The 17,157-nt window shown below is 37.6% G+C and overlaps 1 protein-coding gene across 8 annotated transcripts in view; it reads left to right on the forward strand.

The window, feature by feature from the left end:
* The window catches only part of LOC137273248 (rap guanine nucleotide exchange factor 1-like), a 117,807-nt gene that overhangs the window by 73,944 nt on the left and 26,706 nt on the right, over positions 1–17,157 (forward strand). For 2 of the 8 annotated variants that reach the window (XM_067805785.1, XM_067805786.1), the window contains exon 1: positions 13,060–13,533. The exons of the other annotated variants lie outside the window; for them this stretch is intronic. In XM_067805785.1, the coding sequence (XP_067661886.1) occupies positions 13,456–13,533 (78 nt within the window). In that variant the 5' untranslated portion in view covers positions 13,060–13,455. Of the gene's footprint in view, positions 1–13,059; positions 13,534–17,157 lie in introns of those variants that run through there. 8 annotated transcript variants of the gene reach the window in all.

Consider the following 17,157-nt stretch of genomic DNA (forward strand, 5'->3'; position numbering starts at 1 on the left):
ATGTTTACCCCAGTGTTGATTCAGCTGGCTCCTATAATGTCCAAGTCTGGAACCACTGATGTAGGTGATTGAATTGAGATATAGAGGCTGTTTCAGAGTTGATGTTGTTTTGATATGGCTCACTGTTCTCACTTCTAGTTTTTATGGTTGTGGGGATTTATGATGAAAAATATTTTTAAGGATTTTGAACGATGGATTGGTTTTCATGGTATTGACAGAGTCCGTTAACAGAGACCATATATGCGGCGAGTGTGTGTGAGAGTGAGTAGGGTTTGTTGCCACATTCGACAGTGTTCCAGTTGTATCATGGTTTTTGTCTGCTCAATGGGGAGGAAAACCTGAAGTGATGCAGATCTTAAATGTTTACTTCTTTTATGACAAGTGAAGATCTGGGTTACAATTGATCTTCAGTATTCCATGCTTCTCGAAAGAGGCGACCAACAGTATTTGGTTGTCAGGCTTGGAGACTTGTTGACTTATGTAGATTTGATGCTCATGATGTTGATCTTTGGATTGCCTGGTCCAGACTCTTATCTACAGACCATCGCCATATAGCTGGAATGTTGCTGAGTGTAGTGTAAAACAACCAACCAACCAACTAGTGAATATTTGCTGAGACCTGCTGACCATTCAAACGTACTTGGCATGTTCACTGATGGCTTACTTCAAAGACATGCTGTATGTCATGATGATATCATTCAGCTTGTAAGTTCTGGGGTGAAATTTCCGATTTCAGTGAAGTTAGAAGGAAAGATTCAGAAGAAGAAAATGTGGCTCCTTGGACAGTGGATCTGACCTCTCACCTAAGACAGACATATTACACATTATACATACTCACACACAGAAGGCAGCTGATTAATGGCTGCATGCTGATAGGCTGACCATGGCATTGCCATCACATAGCTTGATTAACTGACCATACCCACTAACAGTGGCACCACTTAGCTGTGCATGAGGGTTCTGATGGGTGGAAATCAGAAGTGCAATACAACCACATAGTATGTGTAGAGGCCGATACCCACTAACAATGGCACCACCAAGCTATAGTACTGATATGGATTATCATTCTTCATTTGGCACAAAGGTCTTGTGCTTGTAGAATATTGTTTTGTAGTCATTTTTTGTAAATTTGGAAACCAGTTCTTTATTTACTTACCCTTTTTTTTTGTCTTTTCATGGAAATCTCTTTTTGCCAAACCTCCTTGATTTTATCACTCTCTCTTTAGCTCCAAGCCATGACCTTGGCCATGACCTTGGCCTGTATGTGTCAGACCTCCACCTAGATCAGTTCAGACTTCAGCTCCTTGCAGAATGTGTTGCTGATTGGGGTTTGAGAGGCAGTAAACTTGACAGTAAATATTTTCATGTGTGTTGAGTGTGTCTGACAGGCTCTGTAAATGAGAATAAATTACAACAAGGGGTTGTCTATTCCTATGATTTTAACCAGTCGGTGTCTGGGTTAAGTTATAGAGTGGCCTTGTGATTATAGCGGTTGGTCAAGCTAGAGGCAAGGGTTCAATTCTCCACATGAGTGCAATGTGTGAAGCTCTTTTCGGGTGCCCCAGTGTTTTTCGGGAATATATTGTTTTTAGAATATTGTCACTGTTTCTACATGAACATTTGCACAGTAAACATCTTGTATATTGCATCTATTCCTAACAGTGATGCAAAATCCAACTCGCTCATTATTATGAGCGAGTGAGTGAATTTAGTTTTATGCCACTTTTAGCAATATTCCAGCATTATCACTCTGAGGGACACCTGAAATGGGCTTCAGTTATTGTATCAATGTGGGGAATCGAAGCCCAGTCTTCGGCATGATGAGCGAAAGCTTTAGCCGCTGGACTTCCCCACCACCCCTATTATTTTGAGTTATGATCACATTGATGTTATGATTCTGTATATGTTTTGGCAGCACTGATGTGACTGAAAATTATCACAGTTGCATGCACTTCAATATATGTGAAAATTTTGTTCAGAATCCATTTGAGCTCAAATCAGTATCTATGCTTAGGAACAGTGGAAAAAGAGTCAGTGAGTGTAAATTTGTTACTTGAAACCTGTGATGATTTCTATGGTGTATCCTGTTATGTTTTCATCACTGATGGAATTCTGCCCAATATTTTTAAGGAGCATTCAACAAGGGTAGCTTTATGGTCAAACCAATCCTGGTAAATTGTTAATGCTGCAAAAATAAATCTTGTTGAAATATTGTTTAAATGATTAGAATCAGTCTGTCGGGGTTTAAGGATGTCGTAGAATCTACACCTTGCTCAGAAATATGGAAAAATGCATCCATCAAATGACCTTTTCTGTAACCCCAAACATTGCAACTACAAATGGCGTCGTAGAGATATAGTGATAGCATATATCGCAGCCTCTCTGCCGATTCACTGGGCACTGTTCTAATCTATTTGCAGAGAACTTTCACTAAAATATCCCTCACACAATAACCTCCTTGTGTTGAATTTAAAACAGGTCTTGACAGTGTTGATAAAATTGGTTCTTAGGGGAGACATTAATCACAGCAATCACCTCGTTCGTCTGGAACCCTTATCGGTATGTTTTCCAAGCAAAGTAATTTCAAGTTACAATTGTTATTTCATCAGTTGTGTGGTAAATGTTAAAGTTAAAAGTTCCATTTATTGCAAGCGCTCCTGTGAACATGTCGTGTTCATACACAGTCATGATGGATCACTAGGAAGATTCAGTGAATGGTCATTACCTGTGTTGGATAAACTCAAAACTCTTGAATTCATATTAAGGCTTGTGTCTCAAGGTTCAAGACTCCACATAAAATTCCAGAAAGAACAGTACACATAAAGAACAAGGTAAACAAAGCTGACTGAAACAGTCCTGTCTGACTGTATTTTCTCAGGAAGTCAGAGAAACTTGACTAAGACTACCTTCTGTTAATGGAATTGATGTGATGCAGGATTTTAGAAAGATGTATTTCTTATTTTCCTCCAAGTGGATGTGGTGAACAATTCATATTATATTAGAGAGGATTAGACCTGGACTTTGTATGCCACTAAGTCAGCTGTGTTGTTTATAGGAGTAAAACAGAAAGCGGTTCTATATCTTGCAGATTTAAAGATCATTTAGTGCTGTTCACTGTTGTGTACTAAGGGCACAATACACTATGGTTGGTTTAGTATAGACTGTATGCTTTCAAGTCCAACATAGCCAATCAACCTGCAACTCTCTGGGAATGTCTTACTTGACAGAGATTGCACCACAGTGGCTACTATTTGCTGACAGTGTGTGAATACCTTGTCCAAGCTAATTGACATACCTGTGAAGGCAGTCTGGAATTTATACATCAAATTTGACTGCCCCAGCGACAGCCTGCACCTTATCCTTAGCAAAGAATATTTCTGACTAGACCTCGTTTCTATCAACAGCATAAAAAACTAAGTTAGGAAACTTAACTTCTGGGAACAGACTCACCAGTGACAGTTCTTTGTGTTGTGAGACACACCGTGTTATCACGCCATAACACAGAGGTAACATTAACTTGCTGCAATAAAACCAACCTGCCCCATCTGCTTGAAATTTAATTTCAAGATACTTTCTTCAACTCAGCAATATCTGATGGAACCGGAATGGATAACATGGAACCCAGCTAGGCTTCATCTCGGTCTCAGGCGGAGTTGAATTTGAGTTGATGCAGGTGAATTGATATGAGAGGAAACTAGCTGAGTGCTGCATTATAATAGCTGTAGGCGTGTTGCCAGTGAATTGTTAGCATCTAAGGATGCGGATCCGACTCAGGAGTTATGTTTATAAAGTTGCAGAGGAGCAGGCCAAATCGGGTTGCTGTAAATGTCCGTGCTTCTCAGACATGGCCAAACATAAGCAGGTATGTAGATTTACAACTTTCTGACAGTTTTATTGAATGTGTTGAAATGACTATTTAAGTTGTGTGAATGTTGGTTTATATTTGGTGTGAATAATGAAATATGATAAACTTTTACAGACAGTCTGTCTGTGTTGGGTGTCAGCAGGAAAGGAGTGGAGCAAGAATATTTTGGTCTCTGAGAAGGTGGTGGCATTGTATAGATGGTTGTATTTTGGTGTAATGTTTTTGTTATTTTCATCCATGTTATTTCATGTTTATGATATTTGAATTTTTAAATACATAATAGCAAAATTAATGGTAATAACATTATTTCATTTGGATATTCTAGTCATGAAACAAATGTTGATGCAATGCTTGTCTTTTACCCAAAGTAAATTTTCCACGATTGTCCAGTCTGCCATTTATAAACCAGAGCCACAACATTCACCAAGGACAGTGAAGAGTTCAATCTTGACAGAATGAATTTGGATAAACCATGTAATGTTCATTGGGTAATTCTTTCATGTTCAAATGTCAGCAAGTTGAATATTGAAGTCTCAAATCAGTAATTTCCTCATAATTACAAAAGCTGGCCTTATACTTCATTCACACAAACACTGATGTTACTCAGTACGTTCTTGAGACTGTTATCCTGAATTGCTTCATGCAATACTCGCCAGACTGTTTCAATCAGAGTCAGTACGCAAACAAACTTAACAAATTTCAGTATGTTTATGTTTGTGTGTTCTCAAAGTCATTAGGTCTTCTTGGCAATATATTCCAGATTAGCAAGGTTTCACACCTCACAGGTTCTAGTAGATCACACCTTGCTTAGAAGTATAGTGTTCATAATTAAACTTAAACTCCAAATTGTCCTTGTCCTTGTCCTATCCCTTATCCTGAGGTGAAGACTTAAGGTGTCTGTAGATTCAAATCAGATCAGTCCATGTATGGTGTTGAAGGTAATGAGCTAGTTAGGGTAATGAAGATAGCGTCTAATAAGGAAACATAAACACAGCAACTGAGGGGATGTGGCCGAGCCTGGTCTATGAATAAGTACACTAATAATATCTCAGTATCAGGCCGGAACAGATGACTGTACAAGTGGGCTGGGTGGAACTCTCTGGGCTTCTTGTTCTAAGATCTCCATACAGTTTTCTGCTTGTGGGAGATTGTCTGCCTGTTGTCTCTTGTAACAGTGGTTGATGTTCACTGTCAAAATGTCATAATGGTGCTTTGTGTAGGTTGGGAGATAACTGTCAATATGTAAAGGGCTTTGTGGTCTGTGATGACAATCCATTCAAATCACCGACTGACATATTGACAGGGACAGTGGACAGTGTATATGAACAGTGTGTTACAAAAGACAACTTACAACTCATCGTCATGGTGTAGTCTTCTGGTTAAAGTGTTTACCCCTCAAGTTAAGGTTTGATTCCCTATATGGTTGTAGAGTCAGTCCTTTCAGTCACCCTGCCATTTCTATTGTGTGTTTCAACTGATGCCGTTAGTAAGATGGAGATACATGCATTGCCTCAGAATATGAAATAATAAATAATTTAAATGACTAAGTAGAGTCTAGTTAGATTGGTCTTGCCTAATGTGAGGATTTTGAGCAGACTTGTTAGACCTATGTGTTCAGACTTGTTAGACATATGTAATCTTGGATTGACTCCAGGAGTGTTTTTTCCTAAAATGCATCCTGAATGTGGTGTCAAAGTTCAATAATATCTTTGATGGATACAGTACAAACTCAAAGGGACCACTGTGTTTAGTTTTTTGTAACGATACTTTGTTATTCACATTTTGATTAAAATTCAAACAAAATCTGTTTGTTATGTCTATGAGTTTGCCATAACCACAGTTGGTTATGGATATGTTGTGCTGTGTTTCAACTGATGCCATTAGTAAGATGGAGATAGATGCATGACCTCAGGGGAAATTACATGATAGCAATGATGTTTCCTGGCCCAGTGACTGTGTGTACACACAGGGGAGTAGACATGATCTCACTCAGACAGTGGTGGATCCTTCCAGGAAGTCCTGGGTCAGTAGGCCAGTAGGTGCTTCATCTAGATGGCAACATTGGATAATGGATTTGTTTGTGTACTGATTGGCTGGACAATTCGTTTTGTGAAGTGATAGATAGAAACTGTCTAGATAGTATCTAGAGTCTGTTAGCTTCATCAAATTACACATCATTTGTAAGACCTTAATCAGATGTTCTATACAACCCTTGGAGACCAGATTGCCAAAGGGGGCTAGATCTTATGTGAGTTGTCTCCCTTTGGCATGTTTTGATACTAGAATTGGGAGTTTGAATCCCAGATTCTCCCTGATTATGTTTGAGGACTGGCAGCAAACTGCCCTCGCCAATAGGTTACACAGAAATGGTTATCGGAAGAGACCTGCATCGCGTCAGACTTAATTCCAACATGAAGCTGACGTGCATTGATGCATCTGAAAAACTGCTCCCAGACATGATAAACAACTCTCCACTCACTGATATATGATATTCTGATACTTTCATGGTCTAAGTTATTTTAAACCATCTTACAGTCTAATCTGTCAGTTACCCTAGTTTTATGGTGTCTTTCAATCTTGATTTACATTTGGCTATAATGTCTCATAATGTGTTGGTGAACAACATTGTACTTTCTTTCCTGATTTTGTTCTTGCAAACCTACACTGGGGTCTGGGGTGGTGGGGTGGTGTTCGCTTGTTACAGTCAACTAAAATGGGGGATCAATATGTTCAATCCTTCCAAAACAAAGTACAAGTTTGCTTGATCTCTCTGAAGGAATTGATACCCAACATGGTACAATGTGTGAAGCCCATTTCTAGTGACCCCCACCATGATATTCCTGGAATGTTGCTAAAAGCAACCTTAATCTAAACTCTCTCACTCACACAAACATGTGCTCATTATTAGTATACCACTCAAAAGAATTTAAGAAACACCTGATTCCCATGTGGTGCTAGATTGAATATATCCTGTCATTGTCGTGAATGAATCATTGACTTCTTTTGAGTAGTACAGTAATGTTCATGTTCTGATTTAACATAGTTCTCAAAAGAAATAAAACCTTATTTTAATGGTATTTAGATACACATGAAGAAGAAATTTAAAGGATGTCCATGATTGTATTTTCAACACGGAAACAACTCTTTCAATTTGTTAGTTGACACGACTGCCACATCCCCAGGTGTTTGGTGCTGTGACCACCAAGACTGGCAGATGTCACATCAGGATAGGGAAACAGTTTGTGGAGCTTGTTGTTACTGCATTACACTGAATCATACTTGGCAGAGGTTGGACTCACCACATCACTGACTATCTGATTGACTTTTTGCCATGTCACTTGATCAACTACTCTGATTTTCTTGTTGCCATCTTGTTGAAAATAAATTACAAGTGGGTTGGCTTTCCAGTATGGATAATGGGATGCGAAAAGATTTTCCTCATATAAAATTGACTATCAGTGCAGTCAGGGTAATCATTCAGAATAATCAGTCTGGGTAATCATTCAGGGTAATCAGTCTGGGTAAACATTCAGGTAATCATTCAGGATAATCAATCTGGGTAAACATTCAGGTAATCATTCAGGGTAATCAGTCTGGGTAAACACTCAGGTAATCATTCAGGGTAATCAGTCTGGGTAAACATTCAGGTAATCATTCAGGGTAATCAGTCTGGGTAAACATTCAGGGTTATCATTCTGGACAGTCATTCAGGGTAATCATTCAGAATAATCAGTCTGGGTAATCATTCAGGGTAATCAGTCTGGGTAAACATTCAGGTAATCATTCAGGGTAATCAGTCTGGGTAAACATTCAGGTAATCATTCAGGGTAATCAGTCTGGGTAAACATTCAGGTAATCATTCAGGGTAATCAGTCTGGGTAAACATTCAGGGTTATCATTCTGGACAGTCATTCAGGGTAATCATTCAGAATAACAATTGCAAGTCATCATTCAGAGTAATCAGTCTTTGTAAAATTCTTAGACTATTACTTGCCACAATGGATCTAGTTGTTACTGAAAACATTTGTTACTTGTGAACACATATAAATATGCTGCTTGTGTTCTGTGTGTCAAGAGTTGAGTTTTCAGGTTTATGTCAGGTCAGTACCTCTAAAAATCCTCAAAAACACACATCTCCCCTCTGATTTCACTCCTTGAACTCTGACAAATGTTTGGGATCCATATCGTGTAGATTTTAACCCAGTGTAAACAGGATGTCACAGGCATTAATTATGTATTTGCAGAACTATGAGGAAAGCAAATACCTTCCTAATTTTTATTTTAAGAATATGTCAAATCAGAACTGTGCCAAAATACCTAACACAAGGAAAGGAACTATCTAATTACAGAACAGATCACCTGCCAAGTGCGAGCGATCATCTCAAGCAGGGAAATGCCATTTTTGTGTCAGATCTTTAGTTTGTTTTAAAAGGTGTGTTTCATAACTGGATATGTTTCAAAGTATTTTTCATATATTTCTCTTCAGGTTTGAATTTCATGTGAAATGTAGTCGTTTCTTAATGACAAACACAGTATACATCACTGAATAACTTCTGTGTCACTTTCTGCCCATGTGAAACTAGACTTCGTACTTATTAATGAAAGGAACGTTTTAAGTCAAAATTAGTGGACATAACATCATCATATCAGGTAATGTTCATAATGAATGTTTTGAGATGTTCCCCATGTTTGGTGACAGAGAAGGATGAATGTGGCTACGGATAGTCAATACAACAACACAGGGGACAATAGCCACTTCCTTGTATGTGTCAGGACATCTGTCATTCTCCCAGTGTTAACAACATACAGTTGTCTCCCCTGTAAAAGACCATGACCCTGACAGACAGGAGCAGTGTCTCTGTTCTTGGCCAGCAAAAGGGTGACTTGAACTGAGAATTTTAAAATTTACTGTTCTGACATGACTGTGCTGATACATTTTCATTGTAGATATTTGAAGAATAGACCTTTGAAGCACTGTTGTGACATAATTTTTTTTATTTTAGTTTTTCAGTATTAGTTTGAAAAAATGTCAATAATATAAATTTATATCATGGAATATACTCTGAGGGTTTGAACAAATAATTGATTTGGATCATCCTTTGAAGTATAATAATGGCACTGTGTACTCTGCTGAAAGGTTTGACAATGTCTTTGAGTATCAGACCTAAGTCTATCGTGTGGAGAATTTGGTTGAATGAAAATTACTGTCCATCAAGAGGGACACGATGAATAGTTTCTTCTGCATCCTTTCAGTACATTTGGATTCCCATTTCTGTGTTGTGTAAAACCTGTCAAACATTATTAATGGCTTATTTTCTTTCACTCAATTCAGTATTCAACCTAAAAGGAGCTCAAGATGGTGGATGCCAAATAGGACATAAAAATATGAACTCTATCATCGATTTTCTTCCATACATCTTCTCCATTCGTCATAACAATCCATGAAACTAGTAATATAACTGATTTTGCCTAAATAGCTATGTCAGGTAAATGCTAACAAAAGGATGACTTAACTATAAAGGTTACCACATTACCTTACAAAACCATACCTCCTGTATGTAATTACAGCCTAGTCATCCAACACGAAATGAAAGGGTTTCTTGTGATTGGCTTGTTCAATCTGGTGAATTATTTTCTTTGTTACATAGGATGTATGGGGTAGCCAAGTGGTTAAAGTGTTTGCCTGTCACTCAGAGCACTCTGGTAGGTACAGTGTTCCAGTTCCCTTATGTGATATCACTGAAATATCACTAAAACCAGTATAAAACCTTAATTGACTTATGTCTTTACATTTTGTAAGTATGAAATAAAAGTCTTAAACAAATGGAGGTGTGGAGATTGTATTTTGTTATATGTCATGCAAGAGCAATAATCTGGAATAGGCATTAAGCCCCAATTACTCACCTGGGGATCAATATGATCAATCAATCCTAAACAAAGTATATGTTTGCTTGATCTTTTTTATGGTTTATGAAACGTCACTGGATTGCGAAGATGCTACTTGTGATAAGGGTCAGATCCCAATTGCATAGAGTGATGCACCTTATAACAATCACTAGATTTTCTTGTCCAGATTTGATTTATTACAGACTGGTGCCATATATCTGGAATATTATTTAGTATGATGTTTAACAACAAACTAATTAAACATGCCTCCTGACTTTCATAGTTGTACATGTTCTCCATCATGGGTTTGTCTGGTCCAGAGCTGATAATTCACAGGCAACAGTGAAAGTATGCTGGAATATTATTACCGAAGGCTATAAACAACATTTATCATTTTATTAAGCTGTCAAATTATCTTCCTTAGTGAACGTCTACCACTTGTCAAACATGGAAACAATTTTATTGACATTAAAAACCTGCGACTCTCTTGATATGAACCCAGATGGAAAATAGATCGTATTAGTGACAAGTTTACTCAGTGCCTGTCATGTTTTCCTATACAGTAAATGAATTAATTCCTGTATGTAAACTGTAAGAAAAACATGGAATCGGATGGATCTACTATAAAATTTCTATCTGAGAGGGTAAGTTCAAATAAATTGTCTTATTGAAAAGCAGCAGTATTATCCATGCATTGAATGTCAGTTCATACAGAGATAACTGTAAGTGTATGACTTGAGAACACATTGCATTGAAGGTGTAGTGACTGCAAACAGTATTTGTCTTCATCAGTTGTTTTGTTGGTACCAACAAAGCAAAGACACACGATAAAACACATGGAAATGTGTATGTTGTGTATATATCACATCATTTTCAGGCTACATTGTTAACTCACACTCAGTTGAAACATTTACCTATTTCTGTTTTATAGCAAGATGGTTGGCCTGCATCTGAGAACATGAGGAGAAAATATAAATAAGAGAAGAGAGTATTGGGGCAGTATTCATAGTATTCATCTCTCTCAGCTGATGAAGAAAATTGCTTAATTATATGGGTTATTCATTCAGTGTCATTTTCAAATGTTCAGGCTGGAAAGAAGGAAACAAATTGCCAAATATCTTTACGTCTTCCTGAAATGTCAGAAATGATGAGTGTGACAAAAGGTACAAGCAGATATAATCATGTGCTAATTGTTCTTGACTGTTTGAGTTGTTATGTGAATTATGTAACAACAGCCACGATAGTTGCGAGTGAGACCTTGCTTCTCTAATCACAGAAATGGATCTGGCTATGTAGAGTATGGGCTACCATTGTGCTGTAATGCAAGTTATGTACTGGTGGAGCTGGATGGAACTATTTATGCCTGCTGCTGTACACTAAAACATGGTAGACTTGTTGTAGGCGCCACTAGCAACTTTTGGTTAATGTGATAGACTTGATGAAGGTGTCATTGGCAAGTCTTGGGTTGTAGATTTGGAATAAAACTTGCTCTAGATACTGACACCACTTGTATTTAATCTTAGCATGTATTTCATATCTTTTTACCCTCCAGTAATTGTAAAATTGTATCGTTTGTTCAGCTGATATCCGTAAGTACTGTAAGAATAGAAAACGCCATTACTTCAATCATACAGAAAGTACATCGGAAAGTTATGAGTACTGAAAAAAACAATGTACATGACCGATTAGAAATGATAATAGTCCATTTATTCTGCACATTTCTCCATGCTCGAAGCAACTAAATGATCTGATTATCATTACCCCAGATAAGTCAAGCTGCCTGTGAGATGCTAGATAACCTATCCCACCATGTACCCATTTTCTGCTGGGTGAACAAACTTACTTGCCTAAGGTGAAACCACATGTATCACATGTGCTTCGTTGTGAGGCAGGACTGAAGTCCTAGAAACTTACATGAGTCCAGCTGCCAAACACACTCACCCATCCAAGGACTCTCTGCACTCAACATTGCTTAATTTCAATGCACAATGAACTCAGTGCACAGGACCACACACCACCACCAGTGGCACATGAAATGTCATATGACAGGACCAAGAAGTAATGGAAGCCTGCAGTCAGAGAAAGTCTAGATAGGAAATGCTCTTCCTGTAAGTGGAAGGCTGTGGGTGTCAGCTCTGCGAGCATCTCCCTCCCTCCTACTTTCTCTCCATCCCACTGGGCCACGTCTGCTTCATGAGTAGCAGACGCACATTTGGCAAACACATTGACTGATAGCTTCACTCACTCATGCTGCATGAACATATAAGTCACTGACATCTGCTGTAGTGAATAGTCCAGAGCAGTACAGCCTCAGGTTAAGTGTCAGGACTAAGGAAGAAGCAGATGTTAAAATGGATTTCTGATCTGAAGATTGTTCAAGTTTTTGCAGCATGGAATATGATGGATTTGGAATTTCATGGATTTTTGTTTGTGAAATTATTTCTGTCAGATACTATATCAGATAGAGGTCTGATATCATACAATACTGCTGCAATGGTGTGTGGAATTTATCCGTGTTCATTTTGGGGGCCTTAAAAACTTATATAACTTGATAGGTAAATGATAAATCACTCAGTTTTATAAGTTTAATGGAAAGTTTTACTCTGCTGTTATCTTCTATAGGAAGTAATACTTTATTATGATCCTTGTATTAAGGAAAAAGAGAATAACTGGTTCTAACAGACTTGTTCAGTGAAATGTTTGGCATCCTTGTGTGATAGACTGGATGTGTTGATACCTTATCCAGTAAGGGATGTTGGATGATATAACCTACACACAATTTGGAATTGATTCAAATCTGGTATGAGTGTTGTTGTGGTTGTGGGTACTCACTAGATGTAGCATCAACAGGTGAGTCAGGCTGAACGGTGCAGACACAAGATACCAGGAGCAGACAGCATCTTACTTGCAGCAGACAGCATTCTTACATCACCTGTTTGACTTTTGGAGCCTTTGGAGTCATAACTGTGCATGAAGAAACAGACTTAAAATGTCATCCTAGGTTATTACCTAGCACACATAACATAAATTTACAGTTACATGTACTCATATGTCTTACTGCAGAGATATTACTGTTTGCAGTAGTTGCCGATTGTCTTTACTGCATAACATTCTTGGAGCTTTTTACCAGAAATTCTGATTGTATTGTGCCAGCGACTCAACAAATAATATACTTTCCTCTTGGCTCCCTTCATGATTGGAAATCAGATTAAAGTGGTCTTGTTTTGTGTTTAGTGTTAGTATGTAGCACTTTCTTGCCTAACTGAGGGATCTACAGTTCAGCAGTGTGTGCAGCCTAACTGTGGACTAGCTGATTCCGCAGTACATTGTGTGGAGTATAGGATACACACAACCGACATCATCTCATTCTAAACAGGATAGTTATCTGTGGTTATTGGTTATGCTGACCTGTGTTCTGAAGGATCTATTGTTTTTGTAAACTGTTCAAGTGGTAACATTGTGTACCGTTTCAACCCCACATGCTGACAATATTGTCAGATACCTACGATTGTGTCTATGATTGACTCCCTCCTCTTCAAGATCATGCGAATGATAACAGTGCAGACTCATATCAGCTTGAACTCATGGATCATATTGTGACACTGTGGATTGATTTTTTTCTACAAGATCATGCTAGTCTCTGACATGTTCCTAGGAATCAAGATGCTTCAGTTTTGTTGTGTGAGTTAATAAGACATCTTTGAATGGTTAGGCTGTCCAAACTTAAAAACGCCATGGGCAAAAACAAGAAGGAATCGGTGGCATCACAACCCAAGCGCAAGGTAAATATCCCTCTTCTTCCACAGACTGCAGTAAGAAAATGATTCGTATATCGTAGATGTTTATACATCTTTGGCATCAGAGATAATGAACATCTGATTGGAATGATGTGTCTTATTTCTGAAATATGCTGTGGACCAAAGTTTTTAGCTTAAACATGGAAAGTTCCCAAGATGCAATGTTTTACAGGTCTGGCACCAGTCCCTAAGGTTTTGGTTTGTTTCAATACTGGTACTTTATGCCATAATGGTATTATCTTAGTGTGTGGTATTATATAAAATATTCTTGACAAAGGCGTTAAGAACATTCTATTACAGTAATTCATCTATGATTTTACTTTATGAAATAACCGAGTATTGTTTAATTTCTGTTGCAGATTTGACCATGATTCATTCTAGTTTTATTATCCTTTAGAAAATACACTCATATGAAACTGTTTCTGCTGATAATCAAGTCGAATTATTTTGATCTTCTACATGTTATAGTTAAACATCTTTTAGAAATAGTTTTACAGATTCCTTAACCCTTGTCAATGAAATGGGATTTATCTAGGATTACAAAGTAAAAGTCTTTGCCAAGTAATGTGAGGATAACTAATATTCTTCATAACTAGAGTATGCTAATGTTCTGATGTTTGTTATTACTGAGGAATCGGGAAATGTTTTATCAAATTTGGAAATTTTTGTTGTAATTTACAATACCCCATTGTAACTGAATATATGCAACTTAGTACATTTCATCTCTTCTTTAATATAATGCTGATATAGATATTCATGAGTCATGGAACATGAACCACAATATAGCATGTACTTTAGAATTGTGTGTCATTTGAATTACGTTTGACATTATGTAAATCATTATGACCTTGTGTTTGATCTCAGCTTGTCCATTGAGTTTAGTCATTTGCAGTTATAAGTTAACTGGGGATGGGGGTTGGGGGCGGGGTATTTGAACTTAATGCCTTCAATATAGAGGAAGCCTCATTAAGAACATGTTCCTTTGACAATTAGTAAAAAAGTGCCAACAGTAAATTCACTTTTGAACTCAAGTACTTCCTGTTTCTCCTTGTGAGTTTTTCTTCAAGCTAATGTGTTCATGTCTTGTTTCTTTTTAAATGTGGTTTTAAAAATTTTTTTTAACTTTCCATTAAAAGTTTAGTGATTTCTGTGAATATTATTTTTCTTAAATTTGTGTTTTGTCTGTTACGACACCATGAAGTCATCAGATTTTTCAACAAAAGGTCTCTTCACTGTTAACTGTACCGAAACTGTTGTACAGGAAACTGTATTTTGATACCCAAATTAACCTCAGTCAACCCTGATGATGTTGTACTTAGTGTTTTTTTGTTCGACCTGCACAGAGCAAATTACTTAGTGCTCCAAGCAAGAAAAGATTACCCTTGGGAAATGATTAGAAAGTCTACCTCAAAACAAGAAAGTCCTGTGGACAGACTAGGAAACTAGGACTGGGTTCAAATCCCAATTGACCCCAATTATTCTTTAACGTTTTTCAGTCCCATGCTTGCTGGTTTCACTAAAGTGGTAAACATTTGACATACAGAATAGTGATGGCTTAACTTCCACATTAAACTGACTTGAAGTCATGTAGGTTCATTATTGTTCAAAATGGTTTTTATCACTCACTCACCCACCCATGAAGATCTGGGTTGCTCATGATGTGATCACTTGATTGTCTGGTCCAGACTTGATTATTTGCATACCACTGCCAGTGGGATCTTGCTAAGTGCAGCATTAAACAATCAACAAAAAACCTTTCATTCTCTGGAGTATATACATATTAGTAGAATTGAATCAACTAATGTTTACAGTGTCTTAGCAAATCTGTTCCCTCGGCAGTAACAAATTTATCATTCTGGGCTTCACTTGCATTTTCTTTTTTTGTTAATTTTTGGCAGACATATGTATTTATAACTAAGATAGCTTTAACCCAGGGCCTATATGTGAGTCACATGCTGGCTGTGTATTGGATGCTGACTGAAACAATGTTACACAATCATGGTTAAGTGTCAGAACATCCGTATCAGTGTATGGTATGCACTGCAGACTGCACCTCCACGGAACAATGTATTTATAGCTAACATTTGCCATTGGTAATATAAACCGGCAATGTTGGTCCCACCTGGTGTGGCGGAGAGGTTTAGTACAACTGATTGTTTATGTTATTGGACTCTGTCGATACTGTGACGTGTTGTAACACTCCAACACGATGACTAATGCTTCATATCTCCATCTGATAGTACTTTCCAGGCCAGGCGGCTGTGAGCTTATTGCATAATGCCTCTTCTGGAATACGAATATTTTGACTTGATAAAGTGACAGTTGTATGCATGCAGCACATATGCACAGATTCAGAAGGGAGTGCAACTTACCATGTTTAAAAAAATATAACTGCATCATTTTGTGATGTTTATGAAATAAAAAGATCATCTTGCTGCCATGTCAGAATGTTGAGCTTTTGTGATCCTGTTGAGTGCTATGTATCCCTTCTGACAGAAAACAAGTTTCTGAACAAGAAAAAATTCCCCCATATCCTGCCACGAAGCAAGAAGATGCATGTTTCTATGATTCAGATGATGTGACTCATTACTAATTAACCACTACTCAATCAAACAGCTGTTTTCTGTTAATTTTAAATTTGTTTAAATTCTTTTTCAATGGAAGATACAAAATGGTTGTTAAGTGTAGGATAAAGCACTGGAATTACACTTAGAACAGTGTAAAACCCTACTCACATACTCAGAGGTAGAGTGAAACAACCAGATATCTCCATGAAGCGCGTAAAATGCACTGAAGAACTAAAAGAGAATTTTGTAAAAATGGAATACCGGTGACTAGTTTTTTAATTTTATTTTTCAAAATCCCCAGTGTCAATGTCATTTACCTCGATCCTCATTTTGACCAGTGCATGTCGTAAGATATCATGTGGATAAACAGCTTCAAGATAATGGTTGAGCTAATGTGTGTTAGTGTATCAGCAGTGTATCAGAAAGGCAAGGTTTCAGAGTTATTCAGTTGAGTGTAGACTTGTATAGGCTTCACTTTACAAGCCAAATGTCAATATTCCTTAGGAATCCCAGGTTCGCTTGCAGTCAGTTCTAATCTAGTTGATTATTTTGTGATATTTCCACAAATGTAACAGAGATACCATATCCACGATATAACCCTTCCTGGTGTTGAATTTGTCTGTTATCTCACAGGACTTTCAGGTACACTTCCTTTACCTCTTTATCTAACCAGAAGTCAGTGTACTGAAACTCAGGATTTGGAAATGATGTCAGATGAAGATAATCTGCAGCAGGGGAAATAGTATGTGGGTATTTCGAGAACAATACTCATCAGAACCTGTCTGAAAAGCTTGTGTTATATGTGAGAAGTTTGATTGATCTAACTTTGAAATGATATAGTACATGTTTGTGTAATATTCATCCAGTGAAATAAAGGGGCAGTGTGATAGCAAAGTGGTTAAAGCAGTCGCTTGTATCGCCAAAGATCTGAGTTCAATTCCCCACACTCTCTCATACACTTCACTGTATAAGTGACAACAAATGTTTCAGTTCCATCCTGTAAGAGATTATTCCAAGAATGTCCTGTTGATGAACCAGATAC

Source organism: Haliotis asinina, chromosome 2 (genome assembly GCF_037392515.1).
Source record: "Haliotis asinina isolate JCU_RB_2024 chromosome 2, JCU_Hal_asi_v2, whole genome shotgun sequence".
NCBI lineage: Eukaryota > Metazoa > Mollusca > Gastropoda > Lepetellida > Haliotidae > Haliotis > Haliotis asinina.